Source organism: Carcharodon carcharias, chromosome 7 (genome assembly GCF_017639515.1).
Source record: "Carcharodon carcharias isolate sCarCar2 chromosome 7, sCarCar2.pri, whole genome shotgun sequence".
NCBI classification, from domain to species: Eukaryota; Metazoa; Chordata; class Chondrichthyes; order Lamniformes; family Lamnidae; genus Carcharodon; species Carcharodon carcharias.
This window is the reverse complement of record NC_054473.1, coordinates 187,476,252-187,493,834: the sequence shown is the minus strand read 5'-3', so window position 1 is coordinate 187,493,834 and position 17,583 is coordinate 187,476,252. Positions and strand designations below refer to the sequence as shown.

At 45.1% G+C, this 17,583-nt stretch overlaps 1 protein-coding gene across 1 annotated transcript in view; it reads left to right on the top strand.

Moving 5' to 3' along the window:
• uba2 (ubiquitin-like modifier activating enzyme 2) overlaps positions 1-17,583 on the top strand; it is a 49,090-nt gene that overhangs the window by 21,688 nt on the left and 9,819 nt on the right. Inside the window, exons 9-11 of the mRNA XM_041192528.1 lie at positions 1,194-1,293; positions 5,109-5,272; positions 9,445-9,538. Of these exons, the coding sequence (XP_041048462.1) occupies positions 1,194-1,293; positions 5,109-5,272; positions 9,445-9,538 (358 nt within the window). The remainder of the gene's footprint in view (positions 1-1,193; positions 1,294-5,108; positions 5,273-9,444; positions 9,539-17,583) is intronic.

Below are 17,583 nucleotides of genomic sequence, written 5' to 3'. Positions count from 1 at the left end.
AACACTCTGTCAGCACTAACACCAGGAGTGTTGGCCATTTATTTTTATTCATTCATGGGATATGGGTCTCGCTGGCTAGGCCAGCATTTGTTGCCCATCCCTAATTGCTCTTGAGAAGTTGGTGGTGAGCTGCCTTCTTGAACCGCTGCAGTCCCTGTGGTGTAGGTATGTCCACTATGCAGTTAGGGAGGGAGTTCCAGGATTTTGACCCAGCAAGTGAAGGAACGGTGATATATTTCCAAGTCAGGATGGTGAGTGGCTGGGAAGGGAACCTCCAGGTGTTGGTGTTCCCCATGTGTCTGCTGCCCTTGTCCTTCTCAATGGTAGTGGTGGTGGGTTTGGAAGGTGCTGTCTAAGGAGCCTTGGTGAGTTCCTGCAGTCCATCTTGTAGATGTACACACTGCTGCCACTGTGCATCACCGGTGGAGGGAATGAATGTTTGTGGAGAGGTGCCAATCAAGCGGGCTGCTTTGTCCTGGATGGTGTCAAGCTTCTTGAGTCTTTTGGGAGCTGCACTCATCCAGGCAAGTGGGGAATATTCCATCACACTCCTGACTTGTGCCTTGTAGATGGTGGACAGGCTTTGGGGAGTCAGGAGGTGAGTTACTCGCCGCAGGATTCCCAGCCTCTGACTTGCTCTTGTAGCCACAGTATTTATATGGCTAATCCAGTTCAGTTTCTGGTCAATGGTAACTCCCAGGATGTTGATAGTGGGAGATTCAGTGATGGTGATGCCATTGGAAGTCAACGTTGCAGTGGTTAGATTCTACTCTCAAGTGGCATATTACTTGTCACTTGTCAGCACAAGCCAGGATGTTGTCCAGGTCTTGCTGCATTTGGACATGGACTGCTTCAGCATGGACTACCCAGCCCGGACTATATGCTCAAGTCTCGAGTGGGACTTGAACGCAAATGTAGTGAGTGTGCTGCCCACTGAACCACGGCTGACATGAGTAGTCAGTAGGCACAGAGACCAGTTGCAGTGCCCCACGGCTGCTAAATGCTGAGGTCAGTGAACTCGGAAGTGACCTGGGATTGATGCTAAACCATTATGGTCTGTGTGTTTCAGCACTACATTGGCATTAAGTCATCAATGAAATGAAATGTCACTGTTTAAGGGAAATTTGACGTCAGTGGTTGCTTCAATCGGATAATATTTTCGAATTGTAAGATTTTTACACCTGTTTTCTTAGCTTTTCAGGGACGATATAAAGTACTTGCTCACAATGGACCAACTGTGGCGCAAAAGGAAAGCACCAGTCCCGTTAGACTGGGCTGAAGTTGAAACATTTGGTAAGTGCACTATTGGATCAGGGTTTGCCTTTTAATTGTGCTTTTCCTCTTGTCACCTCTTCCCACCTCTAATGCACTGACTCTGTGTTGGATTATGGTTCCATGGGTGCTAAATGCCCTTTTTATATCTTTCCCTCATTTGTAAGGCCTGGTAGTAAGTGCTAATCCACCATGGGGAACTGTACAGCTGAGAGGATTTCTACACATGTGTACACTGAGCAGGATTACATAGAAAAGAGACATCATAGAAAGAGGCCTTTCGGCCTATCGTGTCTGCTAGCCATACAAGAGCTATCCTGCCTAACCCCACCTCCAGCTCTTGTTCCATAGCTCTGTAGGTTACGGCACTTCAGGTGCATTCCAACTATTTTTTAAATGAAATGTGGGTTTGTGCCTCTAACACCCTCTCAGTCACTGAGTTCCAGATCCCTGCCACACAGTGAAAAATTTTCTCTTCAACCTCCCCCTCTGATCCTTCTACCAGTTACTTTAAATCTATGCATCCTGGTTATTGGTGTGTCTGCTAAGGGAAAAGGGACCTTCCTGTGCATGCTTTCTCGGCCCCTCATAATTTTATACACCTCAATTAAATCTCCCCTCTGCCTCCTCTATTCCGAAGAAAATAACCTCAACCTATCCAATCTCTCTTTATTGCTAAAATTTTCCATCTCATAAATCTCCCTACCCCCTCTAGTGTGATCACATCTTTCCTGTAATTCGGTGACAAGAACTGTACACAGTACTCTAGCTGTGGCCTAACCAGAGTTTTATAAGATCTAGCATAGCCTCCCTGCTCTAAACTCCAGGCCTAGGAAAGGATCTCATATGCCTCTGAACCACCTTATTTGCCTGTACTGCTACCTTCAGGGATCTGGATATATGCACGTAAAGGCCCCTCTTCCTCTACACTTCTCACTAGCTTAACGCTTGTTATTGGATATGTTTCTGGGGTGGGATTGCTGCTTCTTGTTTCCAAACAACCCCCTTCTTTCTCAAATCCTAAAATACTGTGGAAAATTGTAGTGAACTTACTGCTATTCTGAATAAATCAACATCAACAACCTGACCTGTTTGACTTGGATACTCATTAGGTAAACTCTCACATCCCTGCTTACAATGGTCTGAAGTTAAAAGGGGATCAGTTTTTGATTGAGACGTGTGACAAAGGCTGGGTGGGACCAACTCGTTTATTTTGGGCAGTCCTGGGTTTTATCCCTAAATGCTGGGATAACTAATCTTGGGGCAGAAGCTGTAGTTCTAGAAATAACCCCTGGTGCCTGTGGACCAGAGAATGGGAGAGCAGCTTTCACACACAGGTTAGTCTATTGATACTGATTGTTTAGGTTTCAACATAAAGATTGGCCACTTGTATGCGGCACTGGTGGGAGTTCAACATCCCCAGCAAGCGGTCACGGATCCAACAGGTGGAGAGGAACATGAAAGCAAAAACAAATAAACAAGTCCCACGATCCTAATTTTAATATTAAATGCTTTTCAACATCTTGGTTAAAGGCATTTGGCAAAGTTTAATGTTTATTGGAAAGTTTCAGTCATTATTAACATGTATACAATTGCAAAAATAGTTGATTGGATAGGTTAGATCAACCAAATTGAATCTAAATTGGTTAGCTTCAGATGCTACAGAAAAAATCAACTTGTTGGTTTTATTAATATCGATAGAAAGTGCTTACTAGGAGGATAGCCATTGGATCTGCTAATTAGACAATTCAGATGGGTTCTTGTGTAGTATACCAAAGGATTACTGAAAGGAAGCCCATTTATACACCTAGATGGACAAGTCAAATGCTCAGTCATTTGATCTTTGTGTCCTCTAAAACGATTCCAATCACTAGGGAAAGGGCACTGAGAAAGTTACTAGAACTAAAAGCTGACAAGTTCGCAGGTCCTGATGGACTTCATCCTAGGGTCTTAAAAGAAGTGGGTACTGAGATAGATGCATTGGTTGTAATATTCCAAAATTCCCTAGATTCTGCAAAGGCCACATCAGAATGGAAAATAGTATTTGTAACTTCTCTATTCAAGAAAGGAGGGAGACAGGAAGTAAGAAACTACAGGCAGCTAGCTTAACATCTGTCACGGGGCAAATGCTGGAATTTATTATAAGCAGGTTATAGTGGGGCATTTAGAAAATCTCAATGCAATCAGGCAGTGTCAACGGGGTTTTGTGAAAGGGAAATCGTGTTTACTAATTTATTAGAGTTCTTTGAGGGAGTAACAAGCAACGTGGATAGAGGGGAACCTGTAGATGTGCTGTGCTTAGAGTTCCAGAATTAACTTGACAAGGTGCCACACCAAAGATTACTATACAAAATAAAAGCTCATGATGTAGGGAGTAACATATGAGCATGGATAGAGGATTAATTAGCTTAACAGGAAACCAGGATTAGGCATAAATGGGTCATTTTCGATTGACAAGATGTAACGAGTAGAATGCCACAGAGATCAGTGCTGTGGGCCACAGCTATTTACAATCTATATCAATGACTTGGACAACAGGACTGAATGCATGGTTGTAAAATGTGCGTATGGCACAAAGGTAGGAAAGTAACTTGTGAAGAGGAGATAAGGAGTTTGTAAAGGAATATAGTTAGGTTAAGTGATTGGGCGATAATTTGGCAGATGGAGTATAATGTTGGAAAATGTGAATTTGCCTACTTTGGCAGGAAGAACAGAAAAGCAGCATATTATTTAAATAGAGATTGAAGAACTCTGAGGTGCAGAGGGATCAGGATGTCCTGGTGCATGAATCACAAAAAGTTAGTATGCAAGTGCAGCAAGTAGTTAGGAAGGCAAATGGACTGTTGTTTATTGCAAGGGGAGTGGAATATAAAAGTACGTACATGGCATTGGTGAGATTAAATCTGGAGTATTGTGTAAAATTTTGGTCTCCTTATTTAAGAAAAGACATCATTGTATTAGAAACAGATCAGAGAAGGTTCAGTCGACTGATTCCTGGGATGGAGGGGTTTTCTTATGAGGAAAGGTTGAACAGGTTGGGCCTGTATCCATTGGAGTTTAGAAGAATCAGAGGTGATCTTATTGAAACATATAAGGACTCTGAGGGGACTTGACAAGGTTGAAAGTATGTTTCCCCTTGTGGGAGAGACTAGAACTTGAGGCCTTGGTTTAAAAATAAGACATCTCCCATTTAAGACAGACTTGAGGAGAATTTGTTTTCTGAGGGTTGAGAGTCTGGAATTCTCTTCCCCAGAAAGCGGTAGAGGTATATTTTTTAAGGCAGAGGTAGATAGATTCTTGACTAACAAGGGAGTCAAAGGGTATTGGGGATAGGCAGATGGAGTTGAGGCCACAGTCAGATCAGCCATTGATCTGGCGTGGGCTAATGGGGTTGAATGGCCTACGCCTGCTCCTAATTTGTATGTTCATATAGCACATTGCCTCCATTCTCATTGAAATGTGGATTTTGTTTATGCCAAGGTAACAGCTTTGCCTGGTTTGAAGCATCACACCTTAACAGAATGATGACAGATGAAACCTCAATGTACTGACTCCAAACTCTTACACAGATCCTTTGGTGCTTCTTAAATCATATAAACCTGAAACCTGCCTGCTGAATATTTCCCTGCAGAATCCTAATAGCCTAGTCTGAGCCAAACGTTGGCACCATCATCCCAAATACCTTTGCAAATTACACATTACTACTGAGTGTTGTATTATTAAGCTATTTATTCTATAATTTTATCCATTATCCTGCACTGTAACCTAAAGACTAAATGGGCAATGCTTTTACTCTACCCTGCAGCCATTGTGAATGTGTTGTTCTTGTTGTTTAGAGACCTGTTCGTCACTGCAGCAAACGGGGACCTCTCAGACCGGCCTAAAGGACCAGCAGGTTCTGGACGTGAAGAGTTACGCGTACTTATTTGCACGAAGTGTTGATCACCTCAAATCCCGTCTTGCTGAGAAGGGGGATGGAGGAGAGCTGGTCTGGGACAAGGTCAGGCTGAGCACCTCTAGCATTGCTAATTTTTTAATTTTTAAGAAGGTCAATATTATTTCAACTACATTCAGGAATCGGCATTAACCAGAAGGAGCATTGAATCAGAATGCTGATTTCACCATTTACTGTTATAATGCAAGAAATGTAGCAGCATATTTGTGTACAGTAAACGCACACAAGCAGCAATGTGATAACTAAATATCTGTTTGGTGATGTTGATAGAGGGATAAATGTTAACAAGGACACCAGGGAGAACTCTGCTGTTCATGGGGTACAAGCTTTCTTTAGCTGTAAGGGTGCTTTATGATGCAAGTTGAGGGGCATTTGAATATCCCACAATGCCTCTGGTGAACTTGCTGCTGTACAATTGGATGGGGTACATAAGCTAATGCAATCAGCCTTGTGGATCCCTGTGCCTTCAGGTCATTGATCATTCAGAAGCCCTCAGAGGTATTTTGAAACCACCCTGAGAAGGTGGGTGGGTGGGTGGGTGGTTGGGTGGTGGTGGTGTTGTGGGGGGGGGGGTCCTTTGCAGCTTTATTCATTGACAACACATTACACTGTTTATAATTTATTCCCTGCATGTGGGTGGCACTAGGTCATGGTAGTGGGGCTGCCTTCGAGAGTGAATATCATTAAGAATCAACCACAGAGAGTGGGGCTGGAAACTGCTGGAAGGGGTGAGGACGATAGTGTGGCCTTCATTCCCAGCCTGCCATGTTGAGAATGCCAACCTCAGGAATTGTAAGAAACATCATTTTTGAAGGAAAGGAGGACAACAATTTGTCACCGAGCAACTTGCAGGGAGAGTTGGCTGTCATGGTCGATTTTGAAGACACAACTTCAGTCATTAGTCCAGGTCACTGGGTTACTAATCCAATAACATAGCTACCATGCAAATGTATCTCTTTTCTACCAACACTTATATAACATCTGAAAAATCCTAAGGTGCCTCACCACTGAGACTAAAGAACCAGAGGCCGAGTAAGGAAGGACATGATTGGGATGGGTGACTGCAAGTTCAGTCCAGGTGGTGAATTTTAAGAGGAACTTCAGTGGAGTGAGAGGCAGAGCCAAGGACAGAGGCTGAAGGCTGTGCCAGTAATGGTGCACAAGGGACTGGAGTGAGAAGAACACAACCACTGGGGAGGCTGTAAGGCAGAACTTGCGAAATTATTTTCCAATGTGACCCTATTTTAACACTTGAAAATCAGATGCCAGCAAAAACAAAGCAGCAATAAAACAGCAAATTAACATTCAGTATATGTTTATTAAAGTTTGCTGTGTTGTAGATCAACATAAACTGCATTCTATAAATATGAAAAGTTGTCTTTTTAAAGTACTTTGTGAAAATGTTATTTTGTGCTCAGAGGGGTTTCAACCAAGCTCTCCATAATCTCTGGTGACAGAAGCCTCAGTGAAGCCCCTCTACCCCACACACATTCTAATCACCCCTCTCACAAACACAGACACACATGTTCCCAACCCCACCCACTACACACACACCGTTTCAACCCACTCCCCACACCAGCCCCTCTTTCTAACACACCTTCACCCACTCCCTCGCTCAGCAGCCCCTTTTCCCAACCACCTTTCCCACGCCCTACTCGCTGACTCAGCTGCACCTCCACCAGAGTTGCCAGCCTGGGGTAAGGGGGTTGTACAGCAGGCAGATGGGAGCAGAAAAATATCAAAGCTTTGAAGCTGCACCTCACCGTCCCAGCTTTTACCGCACTCTGGACACAGTCAGTATCTGCTGGTCTCTGCCTCTGCCCAATTGGCACACAGACACCTCAGGCCTGCTTGAAGTGTTTTCTGAAGTTAAGGAGCATTTTGAGCTCACCATATGGCACATGCTGTTTGGAATTGCTCCAGTGGACCAAGGGCTGGGGGGGATGTGACCGCGGGGTGGGGGTGTGGCCACGGTGGGGGGTGGGGGTGGGGGGGGGATGCTGTTGGCGTGGCTGCAGAATAAATTGCAGGTTTTCAAATTGTTACATTGGAGCTGGCTGTGCACCACTTGAAAAGTCTTCATGGTCTGAAAGCAGTGCTGTTGATGGAGAATCTAGGGATGCTGTGTGTCTGAGAGGGGGAAAGAGCAATTTGCAGGTAGCTCCGAGAAAGTGCTTCGCAAAAGAGTAAGAAACCAGGAGCCAGGGAGGCTGTTGCATGGTTGAGAGTGATAGAACCCTAAAATATCTGTGACAGCAATTTGTATTTACCTAACAGGTTTCACCTAGAAAAATATCTTGACACTTCAGGAGCGTAATTAAACAAAATTTGATACCAAGGTACATAATCAGTTAGTAGAAGAGGGAGCCAAGAGCTTAGTAAAATAATTTTGTTTTACAGAGCATCTTAGAGGAGGAGAGAGATACAGAGGTTTAGGGGAAGAATTTCTGAACCTATTAAGCTAAGAGCCTGAGCAGCTGAAGGCATGGCCACCAGTGGTTCAGCTGAGAGATTCGGGGATACTCGGGCCAGAATTGGAGGAGCTGAGACATGAGGATTGTGGAGCTGGAGGAGATTATAGGAATAGGGAGGGATGAGGTCATGGAGGGATTTGAATACATGAGGCAGTGCCGGCCTTGGAGTAAACGTCATGGAGTCATTTACAGCATAGGAGGAGGCCAATTGGCCCATTAAGTCCATGCTGGCTCTCTGTACAGCAATCCAGCCAGTCCCAACCCTGCTCTATCCCCATATCCATGCAAGTTCACTTCCTTCAAGTGCCCATCAACTTCCTTTTGAAATCAGTGATTGTCTCCCTTGTGGGCAGTGAGTCATTACCACTCGCTGCGTAAAAAGAAGTTCCTCCTCACATCCCCCTGCATCTCTTGCCCAAAATCTTAAATATGTGTCCTCCTAGTCTTTGTATCATAAGCTGTTGGGGCCAGTTTTCCTTTGTCTACCTTATCTAAGTCCGCCATAATCTTGTAAACCTCGATCAAATCTGTCAGTCCCCTTTGCTCCAAGGAGAATAATCCCAGCTTCTCCAACCTAACCTTGTAACTAAAATCCCACCCATCCTTGGAACCATTCTGGTAAATCTCCTCTGCACCCTCTCAAGGGCCCTCACTTCCTTTCTAAAGTGTGGTGACCAGAACTGGATGAAATAATCTAGTTGTGGCCTAACCAGAGCTTTATAAAGGTTCAGCATAACTTCCCTGTTTTTGTGTTCAATGCCTCTATTGATGAAGCCCAAGATCCCAAATGCTTTGCTAACCACTCTCTCAGTATATACCATCACCTTCAAAGATCGATATGCACCCCCAGGTCCCTCTGTCCCTACACTCTCTTGGAATTGTGGCAGCATTAAGACTGTATTGCTTCTATCTCACTCTTCTGCCAAAATACGTCAACTCACACTTCTCGGAATTGAATTCCATCTACCCCTGGTTCTTCTCATCTCACTATGTCCTGCTGCAGCCAATTAATATCACCCTCACTGTTAGTCACTCCTCCAAGTTTGTTAACATTGGCAAATTTTTGAAATTTATTCTGTATTCCAATATCCAAATCATTAATACACATCAAAAAAACCAGTGGTCCCAGCACTGACCTTTGGGAAACACCACTCTCTACCATCCAGAGCCATTATCACAACTCACTGTTTTCTGACCTTGAGCAATTTTTAAAAATCTAAGTTTACACTGACTTCCATGAGCCACAGATTGTTATGTGGTACTTTGTTAAATGCTTTCTTAAAGCATTCATTTATATAGACAATATCCATTGCATTCCTTTCATCATCCTTCACTGTTACTTCAACAAAAAGTTCAAGTAGATTAGTCAAGCACAGTCTGCCTTTTACAAATCCGTGCTTGCTCTCCTTAATTAACTCAAACCTCTCCAAGTGCGTGTTGATTTAATTTTACCTGATTATTGCTTCTAAAACCTTACCCACCACAGCAAGCACAGGGGTGAAGAGTGAGCAGGACTTGGTGTGATTTAGAATACGGGCAGTAGAGTTTTGGATGAGCTCAGGTTTATGGATAGTGCAAGGTGTGCGACCGGCTCGGGGACCATTGGAATAGTGGAGTGCAAAGGTAAAAGAAGGCATGGACGAGGGACGGTGTTGTATGTACGTTTTATTTCACGTGTGCATGTGCAGATTACTTCAGATGATGTGCAATTTAACTTGTTTCCCTTGTTGATTGTGCTCGCAGGATGACGTCCCTGCCATGAATTTTGTGACAGCAGCTGCCAACTTGCGGATGCACATCTTCAGCATGAACATGAAGAGCAAGTTCGATGTGAAATGTAAGGTTTGCATGTTTAAGTTTTATTGAAGAGATACCCCAGGCAAGGTCCATTGAATCCTACCCAGTATTGCTGATATGCTTTTGACCTCCAGAAGTCGCTGGCCAGCTTACCAGGACCCCTGGCTGACATTTCTGTCCCTTGCTGAATTGTTGAAGTCTATTGTTGCAGCTATTACCCTGTTCTCAAGCTATCCCATCATAGGAGCCCTGGCTGTGAGCGACACATTCAGTGCAGACCTTCGTGGTCTCGGGTGCATCAATATCACACCTGTGACACTGGGAAATTTGTTTTAATCTTTAATCATTTGGGTCTGACCCATGTTTAGTCATTCTGCAGCTCCCTACCCATTCCCATACCACCTGAAAGTTTGTGTGGGGCATGGGATTTAAGGAGCGAGTAGAGCGCAAGTAAAGTGGCATTGGAAGGAAAAACAGAAAGTGCTGGAAAAACTCAGGTCTGACAGCATCTGTGGAGACAGAGAAACAGAGTTGACGTTCAAGTCGGTATGACCCTTCAGAGCTACAGAGAAGTAGAAATGTGATGAAATTTATACTGTTTAAGGAGGGAGTGGAGCAGATGAAGTTGGATAGAAGACCAGCGTTTCTGAAGAAGGGTCGTATGGACTCGAAACGTCAACTGTTTCTCTCCACAGATGCTGTCAGACCTACTGAGTTTTTCCAGCATTTCCTGTTTTTCTTTCAGATTTACAGCATCCACAGGGTTTTACTTTTTTTATTAAAGTGGCGTTAATATGGATAGCCCTTCCAGCAGATAGTCCTGAAGAATTAACTCACGTTTATATAAATACAAAAGCAAAATATCACGGATGCTGGAAATCTGAAATAAGAACAGATAACGTTGGAAATACTCAGCAGGCCTGACATTCTCTGTGGAGAGAGAAGCAGAATTAACGTTTCAGGTCAAGGACCTATCTTTGGAAATCATTTATATCATGCTTTTCATGTCCTTCAGACATCCCAAAGTGCTTTACAGCCAGTTAGTTACGTTGGAAATGTTGTCAGGATTTAGAAGCAAACACTGTGAATTATTTTTATTCATGACAAATGTCCAATTCATCTATTTTAATGATAATGTTAGTTTCGAGATAAGTGTTTGTCAGGCTCAATTAATTGATGCTCAGCTGAGTTAGCAGTAAGCAGCATTGGACCTTGGAATCTTACAGCACAATGATGTTGTGCTTGTTCTGTCTCATTGGAAGGACTAGCAAATTAGTCCCCAATTGAAAGAGTTTAGTAGCCTGAGTTAGTTGGTCATGCCTCCCCCTCCTCCCTGTTCGGTCACTCCTGCACGGCAATGGGCTTTGAGTGAGGACAGGTTTGGACTCGGCCATGCTCAAAACATGTCTCACTGCTTCAGTCACATTCAAACTGGGTAACGCTTGTTTGAATCGGAAGATGTAGGTTCAAGTCTCACTCCAGAGACTTCAGCACAAACTTCAGGCTGACTGTCTTAGTGAAGTACGGAGGAACTGTACTGCCGGCAGTGTCGTCTTTTGGATGTGGCCCCCTCAGCAAACATAAAATATCCCATGGCCATATTCAAAGGAGAGCAAGTCTTCTTCAGTTGTTCGATATTTATCTTGCGACCAACCTCTGAAGCGGATTAATTGGTTTTTAATCACATTGCTTATTGTGATCCAATATTGTCTGTTGCACCTTCCTCCATCAGTGAACAAGCTTCAAAAGCATTTCATTGACTGTAAACCATTTTGGGATCTCGCGATAGAAATGTAACTTTGTCATCTTGCATTCACACATGAAAAATAGCTGCTTGGTTAATTGTTGTGGTCCAGCAAGGAGTGCACCTTGGGACAAAGAGAGTTCTGGTATGATAGCCACAAGTGGTTATGGTACTGGGCTTGTAACCCCAAGATCAAGAGTTCAAATCTCACCATGGCAAATTATGAAACAATGTAATTTCATCTGAATAAGAACAGATGGAAACGTGTTTTTACTCGAAAGAGTTACAACAGTGATTGGCTTGGCCTAAATAGCCAAGTGGTTATGGTAGTGGGCTTGTAACCCCAAGATCAAGAGTTCAAATCTCGCAATGGCAAACTATGAAACAACGTAACTTCATCTGACAACAGATGGAAACAGGTTTGTACTCGAAAGAGTTTGGGACAAAGAGGGGGAGAAAGTACAAATACCTCATAATACCACTGAGTGTCAGCAGGTGGCAGTGTTAGGTGTGATAAGCAAATCACTCTTCGCTGAAATATTACCCAGAGGTTGGCAGTGTGGGAACACGGACTAGTGGCGTTTTTATCCTTATCATGGTAGATTTTGTAATCTTTGACCCACTGACTGGCTGCTGTGGCTCCCATTGCAGTTGGCAGCTGCAGCATGGCATTGGTGGAAGCTTTGATCAAGAAACATAGAAAATAGGAGCAGGAGTAGGCCGTTCGGCCCTTCAAGCCTGCTCCTCCATTCAACATCATCATGGCTGATCCTCTATCTCAACCCCACGCTCCTGCGCTCTCCCCGTACTCTTGAAGCCTTTAGAGTCCAGAAATCTATTTTCTTCTTAAATATATTCAATGACTTGGCTTCCCCAGCCTTCTGTGGTAGAGAATTCCACAGGTTCACCACCCTCTGAGTGAAGATGTTTCTCCTCAGCTCAGTCCTAAATGGTCTACCCCATATCCTGAGACTTTGACCTCATGTTCTGGACACACACACACACACACACACACCCCCCCCACCCCCCCCCCACCCACCCCGACAGAGGAAAGATCATCCCTGCATCCAGTCTGTCCATCCCTGTCAGAATTTTATATGTTTCAATGAAATCTCCTCTCATTCTTCTAAACTACAGTAAATACAGGCATAGTTGGCCCAATCTCTCCTCATATTACAATTCTGCCATCCCAGGAATCAGTCCGGTGAACCTTCGCTGCACACCCTCCATGGCAAGTATATCCTTTCTTAGCTAAGGAGACAAAAACTGCACACACTACTCCAGGTGTGGTCTCACCAAGGCTCTGTACAGCTGCAGTAAGACATCCTTGCTCCTGTACTCAAGTCCTTTCACAATGAAGGCCAACATAAATTTGCCGCCTTAACTGCTTGCTGTACCTGCATGCTTGGCTTTAGTGATTGGTGTACAAGGACACTCAGGTCCCTTTGTACATCAAGTATCAAGGAATGAAATCGGACAGACCACCTGGTATCGACACCAGAAACGATAACAGCAATCGCGCCCTGTCCACCCTGCAAAGTCCTCCTTGTTAACATCTGGGGGCTAGTGCCAAAATTGGGAGAGCTGTCTCACAGACTAGTCAAGCAACAACCTGACATAGACATCCTCGTGGAATCATACCTCACCGATAATGTTCCAGACTCCACCATCACCATCCCTGGGTATGTCCTGTCCCACCAACAGGACGGACCCAGCAGAGGTGGCGACACAGTGGTATACAGTCGGAAGGGATTTGCCCTGGTAGTCCTCAGTATTGACTCCGGATCCCATGAAGCCTCATGGCATCAAGTCAAACATGGGCAAGGAAACCTCTTGCTGATTACCACATACTGCTCTCCCTTAGCTGATGAATCAGTGCTCCTCCATGTTGAACATCACTTGGAGGAAGCACTGAGGGTGGCGAGGGCACAGAATGTACTCTGGGTGGGGGACTTCAATGTCCATCACCAAGAGTGTCTCAGTAGCACCACTACTGACCGAGCTGGCCGAGTCCTAAATGACATAGCTACTACACTGGGTCTGCGGCAGGTGGTGAGGGAACCAACAAGAGGGAAGAACACACTTGACCACATCCTCACCAACCTGCCTGCAGCAGATGCATCTGTCCATGACAGTATCGGTAGGAGTGACCACCGCACAGTCCTTGTGGAGACGAAGTCCCACCTTCACATTTGAGGATATCCTCCATTGTGTTGCATGCCAAACAGCATAAGCAGCAAGTGATAGACAGAGCTAAGCGATCCCACAACCAACGGATCAGATCTGTCCTGCCACATCCAGTCGTGAATGGTGATGGTCAATTAAACAACTCATTGGAGGAGGAGGCTCCACAAATATCCCCATCCTCAATGATGGAGGAGCCCAGCACATCAGTGCAAAAGAAAAGGCTGAAGCATTTGCAACAATCTTCAACCAGGAGTGCCGAGTGGATGATCCATCTCGGCCTCCTCCGGAGTCCCCAGCATCACAGATGCCAGTCTCCAGCCAATTCGATTCACTCCACGTGATATCAACCAACGGCTGAAGGCACTGGATGCTGCAAAGGCTATGGGCCCTGACAATATTCCAGCAATAGTACTGAAGACTTGTGCTCCAGAACTTGTGGTGCCCCCAGCCAAGCTGTTGTACAGCTACAACAGTGGCATCTACCCGGCTATGTGGAAAATTGCCCAGATATGTCCTGTACACAAAAAGCAGGACAAATCCAACCCGGCCAATTACCCCCCCATCAGTCTACTCTCCATCATCAGTAAAATAATGGAAGGGGTCCAGTGCTGTCAAGCAGCACTTGCTTAGCAATAATCTGCTCACTGACACCCAGCTTGGGTTCTGCCAGGGCCACTCGGCTCCTGACCTCATTACAGCCTTGGTTCAAACATGAACAAAAGAGCTGAACTCCGGGGTGTGGTGAGAGTGACTGCTCTTGACATCAAGGCAGCATTTGACCAAGTGTGGCATCAAGGAGCCCTAACAAAACTGGAGTCAATGGGAATCGGTGGGGGGAAACTATCTGCTGGTTGGAGTCATACCCTAGCCCAAAGGAAGATGGTTGTGGTTGTTGGGGGTCAGTCATCTGAGCTACAGGACATCACTGCAGGAGTTCCTCAGGGTAGTGTCCTCGGCCCAACCATCTTCAGCTGCTTCATCAATGACCTTCCTTCCACCATAAGGTCAGAAGTGGGGATATTCGCTGATATTGCACAATGTTCAGCACCATCCGCAACTCCCCAGATACTGAAGCAGTCCACATCCAAATGCAGCAAGACCTGGACAATATCCAGGCCTGGGCTGACAAGTAGCGAGTAACGTTTGCACCACACAAGTGTCAGGCAATGACCATCTCCAACAAGAGACAATCCAACTATTGCCCCTTGATGTTCAATGGCATTACCATCACTGAATCCCCCAATATCAACACCCTGGGGGTTACCATTGACCAGAAACTGAACTGGACTAGCCATATAAACACTGTGGCTGCAAGAGCAGATCAGAGGCTAGGAATCCTGTGAAGAGTAACTTACCTGGCTCCCCAAAGCCTGTCCACTATCTACAACGCACAAGTCAGGAATGTGATGGAATACTACCCACTTGCCTGGATGAGTGCAGCTCCCACAACATTCAAGAAGCTGGACACCATCCAGGACAAAGCAGACCTGCTTGATTGGCACCATATCTACAAACATTCACTCCCTCCATCACCGACACACAGTAGCAGCAGTGTGTGTACCATCTACAAGATGCACTGCAGGAACTCACCAAGGCTCCTTAGACAGCACCTTCCAAACCCATGACCACTACCACCTGGAAGGACAAGGGCAGCAGATTGATGGGAACACCACCACCTGGAAGTTCCCCTCCAAGTCACTCACTTGGAAATACATCGCCTTTCCTTTACTGTCACTGGGTCAAAATCCTGGAATTCCCTTCCTAACAGCACTGTGGGTTTACCTACACCACATGGACTGCAGCAATTCAAGAAGGCAGCTCAACGCCATCTTCTCAAGGGCAACTCGCGAAGCCCACATCCCATGAATGAATAAAAAAAAACTTCCCCATCTATTATCATTTAAATAATACTCTGCCTTTCCTACCCAGGTGGATAACTTCACGCTTATCTATGTTACACTGCATCTGCCATGTATTTGCCCACTCACTCAACCTGTCTAAATCGTTTTGAAGTCTCTTAACACCCTCCTCACCGCTCAAATTCCCAACAAGTTTCGTGTCGTCAGCAAACTGGGAAATATTACATTTGGTTCCCTCATTCAGATCATTGATATATATTGTGAATAGCTGAAGCCCAAGCAATGATCCCTGTGGCACCCCACTGGTCACCGCCTGCCATTCCAAACAGACCCGTTTATTCCTACTCTCTGTTTCTTGTCTGCTAACCAATGCCAGTATATCATCCTCAGTCCCATAGAATCACAGAATCTCTGAGTGCAGAAGAGGCCCTTCAGCCCATCGAGTCTGCACCAACACGTGAGAAACACCTGACCTACCTACCTAATCCCATTTACCAGCACTTGGCCCATAGCCTTGAATGTTATAACGTACCAAGGGCTCATCCAGGGACTTTTTAAAGAATGTGAGGCAACCCACCTCCACCACCCTCCCAGGCAGCGCATTCCAGACCCTCACCACCCTCTGGGTAAAAAAGCTTTTCCTCACATCCCCCCTAAACCTCCTGCCCCACACCTTGAACTTGTGCCCCCTTGTGACTGACCCTTCAACTAAGGGGAACAGCTGCTCCCTATCCACCCTGCCCATGCCCCTCATAATCTTGTACGCCTCGATCAGGGTCACCCCTCAGTCTTCTCTGCTCCAACGAAAACAACCCAAGTCTATCCAACCTCTCTCCATAACTCAAATGTTTCATCCCAGGCAACATCCTGGTGAATCTCCTCTGCACCCTCTCCAGTGCAATCACATCCTTCCTATAATGTGGCGACCAGAACTGCACACACTACTCCAGCTATGGCCTCACCAAAGGCAAGTGTCCCATATGCCTTTTCCACTAACATGCCACACCGCCTTCAGAGATCTATGGACACACACGCCAAGGTCCCTTTGTTCCTCAGAACTTCCTAGTGTCATGCCGTTCATTGAATACTTCCTTGTCAAATTACTCCTTCCAAAGTGTATCACCTCACACTTCTCAGGGTTAAATTCCATCTGCCACTTATCTGGCCATTTGACCATCCCGTCTATATCTTCCTGTAGTCCAAGACACTCAACCTCACTGTTAACCACCCGACCAATCTTTGTGTCATCCGCAAACTTACTAATCCTACCCCCGACATAGTCATCTATGTCGTTTATATAAATGACAAATAATAGGGGACCCAGTACAGATCCCTGTGGTATGCCACTGGACACTGGCTTCCAGTCACTAAAGCATCCTTCTGTCATCACCCTCTGTCTCCTACAAGTAAGCCAATTTTGAATCCACCTTATCAAATTACCCTGTATCCTATGTGCATTTGCCTTCTTTATAAGTCTCCCATGTGGGACCTTGTCAAAGGCTTTGCTGAAATCCATATAAACTACATCAACTACACTACCCTCATCTACACACCTGGTCACCTCCTCAAAAAATTCAATCACATTTGTTTGGCATGACCTCCCTCTGACAAAGCCATGCTGACTATCCCTGATCAAACCTTGCCTCTCCAAGTGGAGAGAGATTCTCTCCTTCAGAATTTTCTCTAATAGTTTCCCTACCACTGACGTGAGACTCACTGGCCACGTGCTTTCATTTTACACACTAACCTCTTATGTGGAACTTTATCACAAGCTTTCTGAAAATCCAAACACACCACATCCACTGGTTCTCCCTTATTTATTCTGCTGGTTACGTCCTCAAAGAACTCCAGTAGGTTTGTCAAACATGATTTCCCTTTCATAAATCCATGTTAACCTTATCTAATTTCTGATATTTTCTAAGTATCCTGTTATCACATCCTTCACAATAAACTCTAGCATTTTCCCTACCACTGCTATTAGACTAACCAGTATGCGATTCAATGTTTTCTCCCTCCTTCCTTTTTAAAATAATGGGGTTACATTTGCCACCCTCCAATCTGCTGGGACTGTTCCAGAATCTACAGAATTTTCGAAGATGACAAGCAACACATCCACTATTGACATGGCCACCTCCTTTTGCACCCTGGGATGTAGATAGGGCCCTGGGGATTTATTGGCTTTCAGTCCCATTAATTTCTTCAGTACTATTGTTTTAGTAATACTAATTTCCTTCAATTCCTCCTTCTCACTAGACCCTTGGTCCCTAGTATTTCTGGGAAGTTATTTGTGTCTTC